Source organism: Marmota monax, unplaced genomic scaffold (assembly GCF_021218885.2).
Source record: "Marmota monax isolate L192 unplaced genomic scaffold, Marmota_monax_Labrador192_F-V1.1 WCK01_AAM20220418_F8-fsc00129, whole genome shotgun sequence".
Taxonomy (NCBI): domain Eukaryota; kingdom Metazoa; phylum Chordata; class Mammalia; order Rodentia; family Sciuridae; genus Marmota; species Marmota monax.
The window spans coordinates 3,910,620-3,928,126 of record NW_026693811.1 but is presented as its reverse complement, the minus strand read 5'-3'; the positions used below and the strand labels follow the sequence as shown (position 1 = coordinate 3,928,126).

The window sequence follows — 17,507 nt, the reverse complement described above, 5'->3', positions numbered from 1 at the left end:
TCTTTCATGAACTACGTAAACAATTGTTTAGAGCAAAGGATTCCCTCTACATGATGTTTCTTTTCTCCTCATCTTATTTTTAGCATATTTAATGATGAAATGTCTCCCAAATCTTGCATGACAAAATATCATAAAAATAAAAGTGAAAATATTTGAAGCAGGAATTTCTGACCTGAATTTATTTATGGATTATAATTTAACAAAACGATGAGAAATGACAGCAAAAAAAAATGACCTGCTAGGGAAAATGATTCAATATTATTTACTGCTATGTAACATTATGCTATGAAATAACAATTTGAATAAAAATGGTGAAAAAGTAAATCTTTAAAAAGCAGTAGAAAATCTATATGTAGTCAATGAGAATTATTTCCAATGTTTAAGTCTTTCCAGGGCTAACAATGTTAATGACTAATTCAAAGGAGGGCATACACCATAGTTATTTAGTAACTCTCTTTATGAAATACATTAATAGTATTCATCAAAATAATTTAATGCAGAATACTTGAAATAAAATATTAGTGTAATACAATTTCATAATCATATTTGGTCCAAGATAAGGCAGAATATTCAGTTAGGACAAATTAGAGACAGAGAAATGGAAATTTCTCTCAGAAAAGATTAAATATGTCTACATTGGGTAAAAGCATGTGAAAGAATTTCAAGATTCAAAGTGCTATAAAGCATTACCAAAATGTGCTCGAATGTGCAGTATGGCTTAGATATGCAGTGTTGGTTAAAAAGAAACATTCAAATTAGTTATCAAATTTAGAAATTTAACAGATTTGGAAGGAGTATGTTTTAGCAGTTAGGAAAGTAAGAGATTCACATATTAGATACAAAGCTCGAAAATGAAGTGAACGAAACTCATTTTATGACCACAAGCAAATCTTCTCTCTATTTCTGTTTTCTTAGCTGTAAAACTGGGTTGAGATAAAGAACAGTTCTTGGTTCCTAACCTGCCTTACTCAGTAAGCAGGAAGTTCCTTTCAGTCAGTGCAGAAAAGATTGAAAAATAAAGGGCACTAAAAACAAATAGTAATGCACAGCCTAGTTATATGTATAGGCCCTAGATTTTATTGTTAACCATCAATAATGACCATTTGCAAGTATGATTATCTTTAACTGATATTCAAGCACAAGCTACTTAATTATAAATATATTTTTCCATCTGGTAATTTGAAAATTGAATTGATTTTACATGACCAATAAGTATGTTACTGTACTCCATATGCATATATGTGTGTGTGTGTGTGTGTGTGTGTAATATGTGTATATATATGTACTTCTTTATAATTCCATTAAAATGGATGTCATTATATAGTAAATTATTTATAGACACCTTTAAATTACTATGCATTTGCTATAAATGTGCATTACCCTGAATGAAGCATGTCTATGTTTTCTAGAAATATATTCTTATTAATAATTGAAAATTAGATAGTTTCTTCATGTTATATGGGTTATAAGTGTTGGTGTAGATTTTGGGTTATGCTATTTTAAATGGTTTCTGAATTCTGGACTATTAGGAATGACCTCTTCTAGAAAGTATATGGTAGACTCATAATTAATTGAATTCCTTCCTTTCTCTCTTTTTTTTCTTTTTACTATTTCTTGTTTTCTTTTCTCCTTTTAATTCTTTTTTACTTTCCCTTTCTCCTCTCTCTTCATTTCTCTCCAACTCTTTCTTCCCTTACTTCATTTTTCCCTTTCATATTTTCATCTTCTATCTCTTCCTTTCCCACTTGCTCCAGTCTCTTCTGCCTCTCTTACCAGTCCCAACTGCCTTTCTTCGTGTCATCTTCCCTACCTTCTTTTCAAACACCCATTCGAATGTTCATCCTGCATGCTTTCCTTTCTTCTTTGTTATAACCATACTTACTGGACACTGCTATGAGGCAGATGGCATGTTCAATATTAGGAATCCTGAAATAAATAACACATGGTCTCCAAGAAACTGAGTATGTGTCTAAAAGGAAGGATGAAAAATCTAAAACTAAAAATCTAAATTCACACCAAAGACAATGGAGAAAGAGGTATGGATTGGAAAATGAGGCTGTGCATAAACTTCTATACTAACTTTCAGAGACCCCATGCAGCTATACAGCACAGGCTATAAGCCTCCTCCTTCACATTGCTAACATTATGCTACATATTATCACAAACATTAAGAATCATTCTCTCTGAAGATCTCAGTCCCTTCTTTCAATAATTGCTCATCATATTGTCATTTAGATTTGTCAAAATAACATATGCTTGGGTTTTTTAAACTCTAGGTATTCCCAAGGAAGGCCTATCTTTAAAACTGGCCATTGGCTTGGTTTATTCTCAGGAATAACTGAGAATAAACCACTGAGTTCTTGGAATATTCTGCCTGGTAAGAGTGTTTTCTATACTCGAGGTCTTCGGCCATATGGTATCAGTTTAAAAGCTGAGTGCTAGAGCCTCAGCAACTGAGGTCAGTCATACAGGCATTGTGTCGTAGCTCTGTTGCTGATCTGTGATAAAAATGCTGGATACCAAAATCTCTGGTGAGCTTGCCTGGTTAGCAGCACTTCACATGCATGGTCATGCATTATTCCTGGGAAAATTAAGCCAGTCTCCTAGTGGGTAGTCTAAGAGGTTACATCTGGAAATGTACACCTGGTTGTTCTGAATCTAAGCCTTGTGCCTTTTTTCTTTCTTTGTTTTAACCTGCTATTGAGGTTTCTATATGAGATGTTCCCCCAAAGCTCATGTGTGAGAAAATGCTAGAATCTTCAGAGGAGAAATGATTAGATTGAGAGTCATAACCTAGTCAGTGGGTTAATCCATGGATATGGATTAGCTAAATGATAGCTATGGTAGGCAAGTGGTGTATGGCTGAAGGAGGGAGATCCCTGGGAGCATGCTTTTGGGGTTTATATTTTGTGTCTGATGAGCAGAGTTCTCTTTCTTTCTGCTTCCTTATTGTCATTTCTGGAGTTTTTCTCCTTCACTCTGCCCTTCTGTCATGATGTTTTGCCTCACCTTGAGATTTGGAATTGGCTGACCATGGACTGAATCTCTGAAACAGTGAGCCAAATTAAACTCTTCCTCCTCTAATTTATTCTTGTCAGATCTTTTGGTCATAGCAATGCAAAACTGATTAAAACATCTACTTTTCACTACATAAAATGATAACAATAAGTATAACAATTTTATGAGTCCTGTGAGTCCTTCTAGTGATCAACAAACCTGAGAGTGGTCTTAGGGATCAGGAATACTCCAAAAACGCCTGCCAATTTTATGATACTCTCGAGATAACACATTTCATTATAATTATACAAGATGATACCACTGGGAGAAACTGGGTGAGGTCAATGACACTACTATGTAGTACTGTTTCTTACAACAGCATGTGAACAAATAATGAGTGATCATACACAAACAGAAAAAAATTAAATACATTTTTAAAATTATACCCTCACAAGGTATGCATTTTATTTCATATAAATTATACCTCAGTAAAATTTATTTTAAAAATTCTGGACCTTGACACATATGTTCTAAGACAGAATAATGAAAAGATGCTACAATTGTCAGTAAGAGGTTAAGATTGAAAAAAGTTCTAAGTTACTTTATTATTACTTTATTTGCCCTTCATATAATAGCCAGAATCATTTATGCATTCCCTTGATGATGGGAACTTTTAATACTAAATCAACTTTTTGTGATTTTCCACTTAGTTTGAATGTTTTCCCAAAAGACTCCTCAATCTCTCCCACAAATAAGCTTTCATAATTCAGCCTCATCATTTTTCCAGAAATGCTGAAACATGCTGTAAATCTAGTTATACACAAACTAGAACACCTTCTTCATAAATAAAAGACAAACTTAATAACCCCTACTCAATCAACTTAAAATATATTTATTGAGAGCTTATTTAATGCTAATTTTGTACCAGGATTTGCATAAATTAACAAATTATTATAAAACAAGATCCAAACCTTCCTGGATCTTATCATAGCTTTGTTACATGCTATGAGATACTGATTAAATTTCTCATTCTTGCTCTTCTCAGGTTATTCTTAATGTATACAATTTTGATAATTATAAGAGTAAACATGCCAATTAAACCAATTTTAAGATCTATTTTTTGGGGGGAGTTCCAGGGATAAGTCCAGGGGTGCTTTGTCACTGAGCCACATCCCCACTCTTTTTGTTTTTTATTTTGAGATAGGATCTTGATAAGTTGCTTAAGTCTTCTCTAAGTTGCTGAGGCTGGCCTTGAACTTTCCATTCTCCTGGCTCCTGTGAGTCACTGGCATTACAGGTATATGCCATCATGTCTGGCTAAGATATGTTGAGAGAAATGAAGTTTCATACACTATTTTCACTCATATACAAAAATTATTTTTTAAATCAATAAATAAATCATCCTTTAAGCAACCTTACCAATATACCCTATCAAATTTTCATCCATAATATTCATATAATCCCTTACTTTAAAACTTATAATTGTGTATGTATTTTTCTTAAAGTATAACAATTCAGTTAGGTCACTAATTATCATGTATGTTGATTATTGATAAATGGGTCAGCAATATGTATATTGAATAGATTATCTGCAGAAATAGGTGCTATATTTCAGGGAAGGGACTGTCAACACCTCATCTCTACAGAAAGAGTTTGTTCTTATGATAAATATTATGTATTATCAATAAGATGAGCCATATTAATGATTTGGATGGAAATCATGTGAAATATATTTCTATAAAAGTTACTGAGTTAGAGCGAATAATAACCATTTGGATTAAATTCACATATAAAGTAGGTTATCAAAAATTATTTAAGTTTCTCAAGAAATATCGAATGTTCTAACTCAATATGCATGTGTTAATATATTGCAAGTATATGAAATGGTATTATTCAAAATTATTAGGATGGGCATGATTTACCAATAGCATTCTTTAATTACTTCTTGTGCTCCAAACACTCTATCTCATTCTCCTTCTTTCTGTCTCACACACATATGCCAATAACAAAACTTTAATCTAAATTAGATAATTCTATGTTAATTCATTAACTTACTAATTTAAGAATGTAGAGTATTTCTATTGTAGGATAGCTGTTATTTAAATATTCACTAGGTGCCAGATTTTGTGCTAAGCCATGTATATCTGTTCTATTATTTATTCTTCACACAAAACTGAAAGTTAGGAATTGTTACACTGATTTTAGAAATGAAGCTATAAATAAAATAGCTTAACCATTTTCATTAGTTTTTTCTATAAAAGGCAATTTGGTGTTAGAACACAATTTTTCCCCTGCCTGTTCTGCTATTCCATGCTGCACAGAAATATGGTTGTTTTAATAGATGACCTCAAAATTTCTGCCTCTTACAAAAGTCTAGAACTACATATGGCAATAGCAGCCAAAATCTGCTTAACTCAAAACTGTTAAGTTAGATAACTCATAAGTTAAATGTGACCCAGTTAATAGGATAATACTCAGCATCTCCATAGAAGCCTACATTAAAATAGCCATTAAAATGTCACATTGTGTAATCAAGTAGTAAAATAGTTTCCTAAATTGAGAAAATTTTGCATTAATCAATTTGTTTTCCACATCTGTCTTGCCACAAATCACATCACTTATTTGATCTTAAAAACTTTCCTTTCTCTATCAAGATAAAAATGCCACAAAAATATTCCACAGTGTTTCCTGAAGATTCAAGCAATAGTGTATGATACTTGAGTAATTTCTAATATATATTTCTTAAGCAAGTTTCCAGTAATTCTGTGAGCTTTTGTGCAGAATTATTTTTGTATAAAATTTATTAAGTAAATTTTATCATTTTTTAAAAGTTACATAAATAAATTCTATATAAATTAATTTAAAATAGCATGGGTAATTAGATAATTTTGAAATATGTATCTGAATTGATTATTTATCTTTTCCCATAATTTGATTGAATTGACTTAATGGGTACACTTGATAGGATTTCAACATTTGGATTTACATACTTTGTTCAAAGTTTGGACTTCCCAAAATGTCCAAAAATATTATAACTTATGAAATCTTAAAAAACGTAAAATCTGAAATTAGCTTTTTTCAGAGGATGAGAATGGAAGGAAGAATAATTTTCCAGCTAGCAAGCAGCCATGATTACTCTCCTCTAGTTTGATTCTATTATTGGCTGAATATAGATTAATGTACTTGTCTCCACTGTTCCAATATATAATGCATGAACACGATTACTAGGGTAATTTAGAAACAGGATGCCTTTAATCTTCTGCTCATATCAATCAATTACAATACATAGATTATAGAATGTTCTATGATTTTACACTGAATCATTAATAGAACTAATCTTAGAGTTAAATGAGGCTGGGCAAAAAATGTGAAGCCCACAGAGCTTACTCATATGCAACACTGACAATGGAACTTTAACTATCATGTGATTCATTAACCAATCCAAACAGGGTCCATTCTGAAAGTTGTAAAAAGATAGAGAATAGCTCAACAAGCAGGAAGACAATTGTACTCTTAAAGAACAAAAGCAGAATTCCAGGGTTTCCAGAGTTAATAGCCTGTAAAATATGGTAGCAGACTCATAATAAAAACATCTTGCCATATGAAAGATAAATATTGTGTTTCAAAATCAATTTGGAAATGTCTATTAACTTACAGAAGTACTCATTCAATGAGTTTATATGTGATTAGAAAACATGTTTGTCTATATTTATTTGCCATAACTTACTGTTGTGTTATTACACCGTGAAACCTTAAGAAAAATGAAACTTTATACAGAAAACCTTAATTAGAATCACACAGTATGCATTTATTGAGTTTTCTCTGGAGTCCTTGATGGGGTTTGTGAAGAGGATGAGTTTGGGTTTGATTAAATAGCTAAGTAGAAAAAGATGTTTTAGAGATAAAATGAAAATAGAACTTGGTGTTTCTGTGGGCATTTGATGAATATGATTGTTGTATAAGGACATATCAGGGCCACTTGCCTGAATTTACAGTTTTATTTTATGTGGCTGGATGTAGGCAGAGAGCAGTTGCTAAAGGCAGTGTCAGAGTCAGCACCACGGATAGCTCCACATATTCAGCACCTTGAAGAGGAATTTTCTTCATGTAAGACAATTTGCAGCTAGAGCACAGAATGACAGAATCAACTGCTCATAAAGTATAGAGGAGAGAAAAGCCATACATTGAAAAAGGATATCTTTTTATATCCCCAAAGAGACAGCCATACAGTAATAATGTAATGTTAGTTAATAGGAACATTCAACATTTCTTGGTAATGTGTTCTGATTCATTTTCATTGCTATTGAATGAAAGTAAGATTTGTTTAGGTTTTTGTTCTTGTCTTGATTTGTTGGTGTATATCTTCTGGACTATAATAGTTGTTTTGTTTATTTCTTATTTATTGCGACCCACAGGATTCTCTTTACTAAACTAACTCCTCTGCTTCTTGGCCATTCCCAATTCCACCCTCATTATCTCACTTCAGATATGAGGCTGTGATAACATATAGACCAGACTGACTCAATGCACAGGCAGAGGTGATTAATGGACTGCAAGAACACTCCTTCCCCCCCAAATCTCTAACATGCAACTATATGTTTGAAAGGGATGGATAGAACCTCATTACCAGCTAGAAATTAGAGGTTTGTCCATGTTCTATTTCTTTAGAGCGAATAGGTTGCAAATACCACTTAGAGAAAGGATGTAGACAGGGCTATTATGAGAGAGGAGAAGATAGCATAAAAGAAACGGAAAGAAGAAAGAAAACTTTTAAAAAAAAACTTTGGAAACATGCTTTCCTAGCATGACTTGTCATATTTGATTCCCTAAGTCCCCAGGACTCGTTTGTACAAAAGCATATGTATTACCACGAGATTCCGCGTTGGCAGCCTCTGAGAAGCAAGAACGAAGAGGACTCTATTTTGCCCCCTTGAACCTTTTGCTATCCTAAACGAGATGATTCCTTAGACAAGGTGAAGGAAAACAGAATGATGTGGCGAGTGTGTTCCTTTGATGAATGGGAGGTCACATCAAGACTGCTAACTCTTAGCCCCACCCACCTTTTGTTCCTTCCCCCTGGCGCCCAGCCTCGCCCACTTCAAACTCTTTGCTTGTTTTGTGCCAGTCGCTTTCACAGTCTTTGGCCCTCTCGTCTTTCTCGCAGCCTTTAGCACCTGAAGACCCAATCACCCCTCAACCTTGCAACTCCTTAGGGACTCAAGCGGTGTAACTGGGCATGCTCGGAGGCGCGGGCAGCCTTCAGTCTCTGCGAGGCGCGGTTCAGGGCTGGGCAGGAACCAGGGTGCCAGTCCAGCCCGGGCTTCAGCGCCCATCCCCGAGAATCTCAGGGATCCAAGCTGCACACTGACGCTAAACCTTCACTCTTGAGTGGCTCATCCTCAGTCTTCAACCTCTTGAGCGTCAGTACAGCTTAGACATTTTTCTCATTGAGGGACTGTCTTCCCACCTGTCTTTTCTTTGCAGCTAGGAGTGTTTTTAGCTACTGCGGCGTGAGGAGGTCAGGGATGGAGCCCTGTAGCTGGTGGCCGTGGAGATCACCTTCCCAGGGTAGTTGTTTGTCACTGAGTTTTGGAGATTTCTTGGCTGGCTTCCGCTAAAGCACGCTTGAGTAATCCGAGCTGTGGTGGCGCCCAAGCTCTCGGGATAAAAGGAGTGTGGTGTGTGTGTGTGTGTGTGTGTGTGTAGGGAGAGAGGGCGGGGATAGAAACGTCAACCCCCCCCCCCCAGCCTCTTTTTTCTTTTTCTCCTTCCTGCAAAAGCTACACAAGTGGCCCCCTCCTCCCCCAGCCCGGTCGCCATCCTCGGGGTTCTGGGCAACTGCCAGGTTAAGCCCATTTGCACCGGAAAATTGGCGCTGTTTGGGAGAAGAGAAACAGATCGATTGCCCTTGTGACTCCCCGCCCCCCTTCTCACCCCACCCCCATCGTTCCCTCCCTTGTCCCTCCCCCGCCACCTCCCCTCACCCCGCCTCCTTCCCTCTCCCCACCCCCAAACCTCTCACCCGCGGCAGTCCGGTGCAAGGCCCCCTCCGGAAGGTGAGGGGAATGGATTGGACTCCGGTGGGTGAAGCGGGTGTCTAGAAGTGGTGCTAATGGGAAGAGATTTCTGGTTTCAAAAGAGGATGCTCTGCCACAAAGAGCGGCTCGCGCGCTGGCCTGGGCTCTAGCGGAGGAGAGATCCCGGGAGAACTCCGGAGCTCGCGGGGAGCGCTCCTCGGAAGACCCGGGTCAACATGCCTGTTCGCAGGGGGCATGTGGCACCACAGAACACATTTTTGGGGACCATCATACGGAAATTTGAAGGGCAAAGTAAGTTCATTTGTTCGCTTCTCTCTCCCTCGCTTTCTGCTTTGATAGTGCACTTGGCTTCCGCCGCTTACTAGCTGGGGAGATAGGCAACTCCAGGCTCTGTCAAGTTCAGAGGCTGTGAAACCGAGCCAGGAGGCTCGGATGGCAGCGGGAGTGTTCTCCCTCTAATATTAATTTTGATTTACATTTTAGATTATGGTCTCTATTGTAGAAGGCAATTTGATCCTCCTCTCCCACTGCTCCATTATCTGCCTTGCTACTTAATGTCCTACTATTCTACTATCTTAAAGGGGAACGTGCTAGTATAACATGGGTTTATATTTTTGAGGCTGTTTTATTGTACACTTTTGAAAGTCAGAAGCAGAGCAGACCCTACTATTTGAACAAGCGTATGTAAATGGTAGTAGGGATGTAAATGGCTATGCAAACTGTATTTTATCTTGGTAAATTGCAGGGCTGTGCAATGACAAGGATGCTTGCCTGCTGCTAGCTGACAGAAGCTAAACTTTGTATTGAATCAGTGCAAATATATGCCCAAAGAGAGAATTTGGGAAAGCAGTATCTTATCTTTTACTGGTTCCCAGTGCAAGCAGCTTATTATTCAAAATAATATTTCTGTCACTTTATTATCCTCTTAAAGTTTCCATTTAGAAATTTAAAAATTGAAGTATAATAAGTAAACCCCACAGATACTGAATGTAGAAAAATTTAATGTATTCATGTGGACCACCTACTGGAAATTAATAATTTTTATATAAGCATAGTAATCTTAAATACTAGACTTTTAAATTTATATTCTATGTTTTCTTAAATGTACATTAGCACATTTATATTGTATACTTTGCAGGGTTTTTTTTTTGGCACTGCATTTAATGATGTGAAGATCTAGTACCTTATGTACAAAATAAACTTGTACTTCCTGCATCACATTCAACCTGGAAATAGTAAATGTATTATGTTATCAAAATAAATAAGTTTTTTGCACTAAATTTTCTATTACTGTACAAAATTTAAAGGTTCTCCCAAAGTAAAAGTAAAAAGGTGTTAACATGATATTGTGTAGGAAATGTATTTTTGGAAAAAATACATTATGGAAAGGTGATCATTTGCATTATTGAACTGTTAATAAATGTGAATTAGTTTTATTGCAAAGCTAGTTGTCTTTTTTTCTTTTTCTTAACAATGTGTGTAGTATGCCTTAGAGGAATAGAGAAAAGCCAGATCCAAGAATAACTACTTTGAGAAAGTTGTATTCTAAGGGACAGAGTTGAAGTGAAAAATTTGACAGTTACAAGATGTTTCAATGTTTTGGCTTATAAATTTTTTATCTTACATTTAAATGCTTTCTGGAAATATCAATGGGTCAGATGCTTGTTTGAATGTCCACTAGGACCCTTGGGAGTTGCAGCATTTGAGATCTGGACTATCAGGGAAATTGTGTTCTTGCAATTTGAAGAGTGATTTTTAAAATACCTTTGGTTAAAATTACTTTGGACCGTTATTCTAACTTTTAAAGTTTGTAGGATATTTTTGTGATTTTTTTTTCTTGGAAAAGTCTGGGCAGTTAACATTTTGGGGAAGCACCTACATTTCAGAGCTCTTATTATGCAACAAATACGTTCACTGTTTATGAGAGTCTCATGGAAGCTTTTTAAAAGATGCCTTACCATCTTCTTATTACAGATAAAAAATTTATCATTGCAAATGCCAGAGTGCAGAATTGTGCCATCATCTACTGCAATGATGGGTTCTGTGAGATGACTGGTTTCTCCAGGCCAGATGTCATGCAGAAGCCATGCACCTGCGACTTCCTCCATGGGCCGGAGACCAAGAGGCATGATATTGCCCAAATTGCACAGGCATTGTTGGGGTCAGAGGAGAGGAAAGTGGAGGTCACCTACTATCACAAAAATGGTAAAGTTTATTTAGGATTCCTCATATTTTATTTCATTGAAAGGAAATTTTGATTACTGAAAGTCTGTGTGCAGAGACACTCCAGATATTTAATTGTACATGTATTCATTGCTTGTTATGTTTTTGTGCCCAAGAAGTATGAATATTCTTCTTAGATTAATAGAAAATGTTTTCTTCTTCACTAAGGGTACTTTGAAAGTGCAGTAACTTAATGTCACTGAGGATAAAATGTCACGAATCAGTTTTGCACACTCCTTCTCTAAGGACTAATACAAAGATCAATAATTTATTGCATGCATTGATATGTATTTGGTAGGAGAGAAACAGTTTCATTTTTTTTGGACTTGAAAATATGTTTTATATTGAAGTATTGAAAACTGTGTAATCTGAAATTTAAGATTACAGCTATAAGCATTTCTTATCTCTTTAGGTGTTGATGTGCAACACCTCTTGTTTCTTTTGTTCATTTTTAAAAGAAGAGTAAGGATGATGTATAGGAACTTCTAAAAGTGGTCCAGAAAATCTGTGCATATTCAAATAGTAAAGGCTGTTCATGTATTTGATATTGTTCTAAAATAAGAAATATAGAATAGGAACTATGACTCTGTGAAGTTATTAGTACTCATTTTACAGCTGCATCAAAACTGGCATTTCAAACTTAAGGTCATGGCTCAACTTCAAGGACACGCTTCCTTCTTTTAGACTTGCCATGGGGGAGACATGCATACATTAAGTACACAGTATTAATGAATTCCTGTGGATGAATACTCAGATATTCCCATTTTAATGCATCACACATTCTCAAATGTTGACACTTAATGATATTTGACAAGTTAAGTTTTAAATGTCAAACAATTTTTAAAAACACACATACTGCAGTTAATTTTGTCAATATTGTATTATTATCTACTTCTTTCTATTCCACTGACAGAAATTAATGGAGAGGAGGGGTATCTTCAGATTTGGGGGGAACTCTTAAGTATTTGGTAAATGTGTGATATGCTATAGCCTATGTCATATAATGAGTCATCATTTGGTAAACCACAGAGAAAAAGTAGCAAGGAAAAGATTTAACTCTTCCTCTTCTTTCCTTATAATTAAATGTTTCATGATAGAATATGTACAGTTCTTAATTACTCTATTAAGTATTGTGTGAACTGAAGTGGTTATGTGCAACCAAGTATTACTGGAAAAACAGGTTTGTATAACTTTGTATTAATCTGGAATGAAAGCAATTATATGATTATCAGAGGGCATAGAGGTTGTTTTTCAATGTTGTCCCTCTTCCTCTCTTTCTCCATCAGTAGTGTTAGCATACTAGAAATAGCCTAATTATTTTATTGTCTTGAAGGCATGTATTGGACTGAAGGTCTCACTACCCAAATCAGCTTCTTTATTTGTATACCTGAAGCCAACAAACTGGACCTTTGACATGTTTTGAGTGTCTGACATTATTTCCCCATATGAATGTTTATTATGAAGTCAATTCAGTCTGTACTGTGGCTCTTCAGAGCATGTTGAACCATCTTTAGTCACTATGTTTTCTAGGCTATTCTATATTTCAGACTTTTTCTTCAACTCTCAGATTTGAAGCATAAAATAAATTTGGTCTGCCCAATTGCATAGAACCTAAGTATAGTATGCAAAGTGTTTTTGAATAAAAATTAATATTACACTGCCACTGAAATGGTGATATTTTGAAATCTAGTTAGTTTGTTCATGACTGTATAAAATAATCTCAAAACACCTTAAAAGGCAATTTCATATGGAATCATGATTGTAAAAAGTTCTGTAGTAAAGATGTTAGTGTATTCAGAAATGTAAATTTTCTTCTGAATGATTTGCTTGGGTATATGAATTAAAGTTCTTGTTTTCTTACAAAAATTATTTGAAAGGTCTTTTAGGTATGGAAATGTCAAGCTTTGGTGGTAATTTTGTTCTGTTTTTTTTTTTTTTTTTTTTTCCAGATTGTGATTCAGTCTTTAAGGACTTGGGTATCTTTAGCATTAACAACAAAAGTTGCCTATTTAGCTTTAATTGATGTGAGAAACGTGAGATGATTAGTCAAGATTTTCTGGTTTTCCAAATTAAAATAATTAATTTAAATGAACTTTTTAGATAAGGATTCAGTCACACTTATTTTTTTAATGTGTTTTGTGTGTGTCTGTGTGTGTGTTGTTGATACTTTCAATACTTTTAAAAGAATCTTCAGAGCATATTGGTTTCATTCACATGCCAACTGTAAAATCAGTCAGAACTTCTGAAGTTCAAGTGCTTTAATAGTCTTACATCTTATAGACTTGCCAGGCATTGTGCATTTATAAAAGCAGGAAAAGAAAAAAATAAATCAACATTTTCATTGGTTTGCTTCTCAAAGGTTCTTAATTCTTAATAATTGAGGTCATTCACTTTTGGTAGTTTCTTGGTTTCTTGACTATTTACAATAAATGCTTCCTTGACTTATTCTTAATTTAGCCTTTTATAGGAATATAGAAAATCGTGTTATAAGCACAATGAGGAAGTTAACAAGTTGAGATACTCTGTTTTCACTTTCTCTGTTTATTCAAAATGGAGTAGCAAATGTATGAGCAAGGCATTATTTCTGAAATTTGTTTTCCAAAGTAACCAGAGGCTTTATAAGCTGGTTAAACTCATGATCTATGCAAGGAGTTCACATTGGTACAGTGTGCTGTGAACCGCATGATCCATTGTGAAGCAACACTTCCTACATCGCTCCTTTATGTGTTTGTGCTAGGTACAATTGGCCTTGCTGTTTGCCAGAATATCAATTTTTGAAAACCTTGTTATTTGCAATAGGAATATTTGACAGCCCTTCCTTTGAGGAGTCTATTTTACAGTTTAAATCATTATTGCATAAATCATTCTTGGCAGCTGTGAAATATTGCTTGAGGTGATGAAGCTGTAAATCTTTTGACATAAAATTCTAATTATACAAAACTATAATTATGCCAAGGCTTATATAAGGATGGGCATGTATTTTAATAGTGTAATATATTCACTTTAAAAGCAACATTTTTAGGCATAGTGATAGAAAAATCACAAATACTTCAGTTATTAACTAGTCCATCATTCTGGGAGTAGGAAAAAAAAAACCCAAAACAAAATAGAGTTTAGCTGGTCATCCCTTAGTTTATTGCTTATCTGGTCTGGGATGCATGCTGCAATAAAATTAGCTAGTTAAAGTGCTAAAACCCCTTCAATCACATTTAGATATGCTTTAAATTATCAAACAACTTTAAACATTTGGAAAAATAAAAGTAAATTTCTCCAGGACAAATAAGGATCCTTAGAAGGAAAACATGATCTAAAGTGTTTTATTTTAGTGGTCATAGCATTCCTGTATTTTTGGCATTATGCTTCCAGGTGTATTAAAATGACAATTTTGTTAACAAAACAGAAATGTGTAGTACTACTTTCTTCATCTTTGAAGCTTATTTTAAAGAACTGAGGGATGAGTAGGGGCTGAAGAAAGATTTTGCCTAATCCAGAAAATATCCAGAAAGCAAAGTTACAGCGGCAAATTTAATGCAACTAAACACAGGAAGAGGTCTTGGTTCGCTAACACAGAACCTGCTCTCTCTGACAATTATGCAGAATGACCTTCTTTAAAGTGCTGATTTGTGAGTAAAGATGAAGATGCATGTTGAGCTCCCCCTCTCTCTAAGGAAATGTTTTAAGCCCTAGGGAACAGAAGGAGGATCTGCAGTGGAAGATACAACTTGATCTCTGCTTTCAGAACCAAGAGGCACTTATGTTCATTTCTGTCTTCTAATCCCTGGATGTTTTCATGAAATTGTTTTCAAAGAAAAAGAATATATGAACTATAGATTGAAGGTTTTTATATAGAGAACTTACAAAATTTAGGACTCATTGCCACTCTTCTTCTATTTCCCAACCTTAAAATAAAGTTGGTAATGTACATTTACACATTATATTTAATATAATTACATATAATGTAAACACCTTTTACTGCTTACGTATAATAATTTGTTAAAGAAGCAATGCAGTTCAGTTAAAATTTTAACAGTACAAACATAACTATTACAATAGCTTTCTATAAGTTATAAGAAACATAATATATTCAGCTCTCCTAATTCTTGGATTGTGTAGTAGAGATACAGATGGTATTTTTTAAAACAAGAATAGAAATATATATCATGTGTGGGTAATTCAGGCAATAAGAAACATTTCCAAGGAGTATGTTGCCTATAATTTGTTTTGGTGTCATTTTAACTCTTTGTTTATACTATTCCATGTCCTACTGATAGGATATTATAGCAACAAATAATCCTAAAACTCATTTCCTTCCACCTACCTAAATTTCATTACCTCCCATGTGTTCTGGATATTATACTTGTTCAATTGTATTTATTGGTGAAATGAATATTGTCAAGAAACAGTCTTCCTCACAATGTGAAAACTTTGTTTCTTTATTGTTCCCAGTGAAACCAAATGGCTTGAAAATAGGAGTGAGCTCTTGTTTATTGATCCTCTTATGCCACCTGCTAGTACTATACCCGTAAGCAGTTCTGATACTAGAAAGAAGTGATGTTTTCTGTGGCTTGAGAGATAATTGCTTGGTTATTTTTATACCCAAAGGACTTGAGAACAGAGTCAGTTTAAAACAATGGGACTAGAATAGGTTTAATGGAAAGAACTTGCTTCTACTGGCCTCGAAGTGTTTTGGTTTGTTGTTACTATTGCTTGTTATAAATAACTACTGAATCAACTGCTGGCAGCCAGCCTGCCATGAGAGTCCCTGCATACTTGAACCACAGGGAAGTAGCAGTTGGAGTATGAAGTATGGAGGCATCACCTTGCGTCTGGCCATCTATACTAGAAACCTTAGGTCATTTTATGTTTGTTTTTTTTTTTTTTTTTCTCTCCCCCTTCACTCTAAACCCAGCTGGTGACCAAATCCTTTCAGTCTTTACATCTGAAATATCTCACAATGCTATTCCTACTTCTCCATCCACTGTCAAGTGCTCTGATTGAAGTCAGCTTAGTCCTTCTGAAGTATTGAATCCAGATTCCCTCCCTCTCTAATCCCTTCTCCACAGTGCCATCAGAGAGCTATTTCTGAAACATGAATCACTTACTCCGATGACTTATTGGAGCCATAATCATAGTAAATAAGTTACATGTATTAAATGATGGGTACAACAACCCCATAGATATACATACTCTTATAACCATTTAATGGAAAGACACAGACCCACAGAGACTGAGCAATTTGTGAGACCACACATGGCTCCTAAGTGGTAGAACTGAGCCCTCAACAGCTTTGCCTTACTGTTGCACAGTGCACTTACATTATATCTCAGCCTAATGTATTAGATTCTTTCTCAGTAGGTTTGGTGACCTTCAGAGTTAACTTGGATTTTCAAGGAGGGTATTTTTTGAGGAGCCACAATAAATTTACTTTGCTCTGACAATAACTAGATATATTTAACCAAGTTTACTTTCTTGGTTCTTTAATTTTCCATTTCTAACATGTATATTTGGAGAATAGCATCTACTTTGTTAGGCTGATTGAAATATGCTGCACTCAGTAAACAGCATAGCTTTATTTCTGACATGGTTTCTTGCCCATAATGTGCTCAATAAATATCAACTAGTTGAATATATTGCCAATTCTGTTTCACTTACAAATCTTATGTTCCAATCATACTTTACTGCACTTTTATACACCCAAGGGTTTGCTCACCTTTCAGAAGCTTTCTTTTAAATAAATACTTCAAAGTCTCTCTGAATGGATTTGCCCTTCCCTCTGCTTCTCACCCTGCAGAAACCATCATCATCCTTCCAAAGACAGATCAAAAGACTTCTTTGTAAAGTCATTGCTGATGTCTTCACTGCCTGCTCCCCCGTGTCTTCAACCACTGTGTTCTTAATTCCAATGTAGACTTTCCAGTGGGCTACATATTATTGTATATCATGGTAGTTAATTTTATCTATTTTCTGAGCAAATTTAGAGGAATTACTAAGTCTTGTTAATTTCTGTGCCCTGAATATATGGATGTCAAGTGGGTGCTCAATTTTTACTTAAAAAATGAAAAGGGCATGTGGGATGGTACAATGGAATCGAAGAAACAAACAGGTTTAGATCAAGAGATTTCCCAGAAACCAAGATATAGGGTAAATGATTTTTCTTCTTTTTTTGGCACTGGGGATTGAACTCAGGGAAACTCATACACTGAGCCACATCCCCAGCTCTATTTTACGTTTCATTTAGAGACAGGATAT

General features: G+C 35.1%; 1 protein-coding gene across 5 annotated transcripts in view; it reads left to right on the top strand.

The window, feature by feature from the left end:
- Positions 1-8,989: 8,989 nt before the first annotated feature.
- Kcnh7 (potassium voltage-gated channel subfamily H member 7) overlaps positions 8,990-17,507 on the top strand; it is a 466,241-nt gene continuing 457,723 nt past the window's right edge. For 4 of the 5 annotated variants that reach the window (XM_058584964.1, XM_058584962.1, XM_058584961.1 and 1 more), the window contains exons 1-2: positions 8,990-9,326; positions 11,010-11,240. In XM_058584964.1, the coding sequence (XP_058440947.1) occupies positions 9,251-9,326; positions 11,010-11,240 (307 nt within the window). In that variant the 5' untranslated portion in view covers positions 8,990-9,250. The remainder of the gene's footprint in view (positions 9,327-11,009; positions 11,241-17,507) is intronic. The other variant, XM_058584963.1, reaches the window with a different exon arrangement.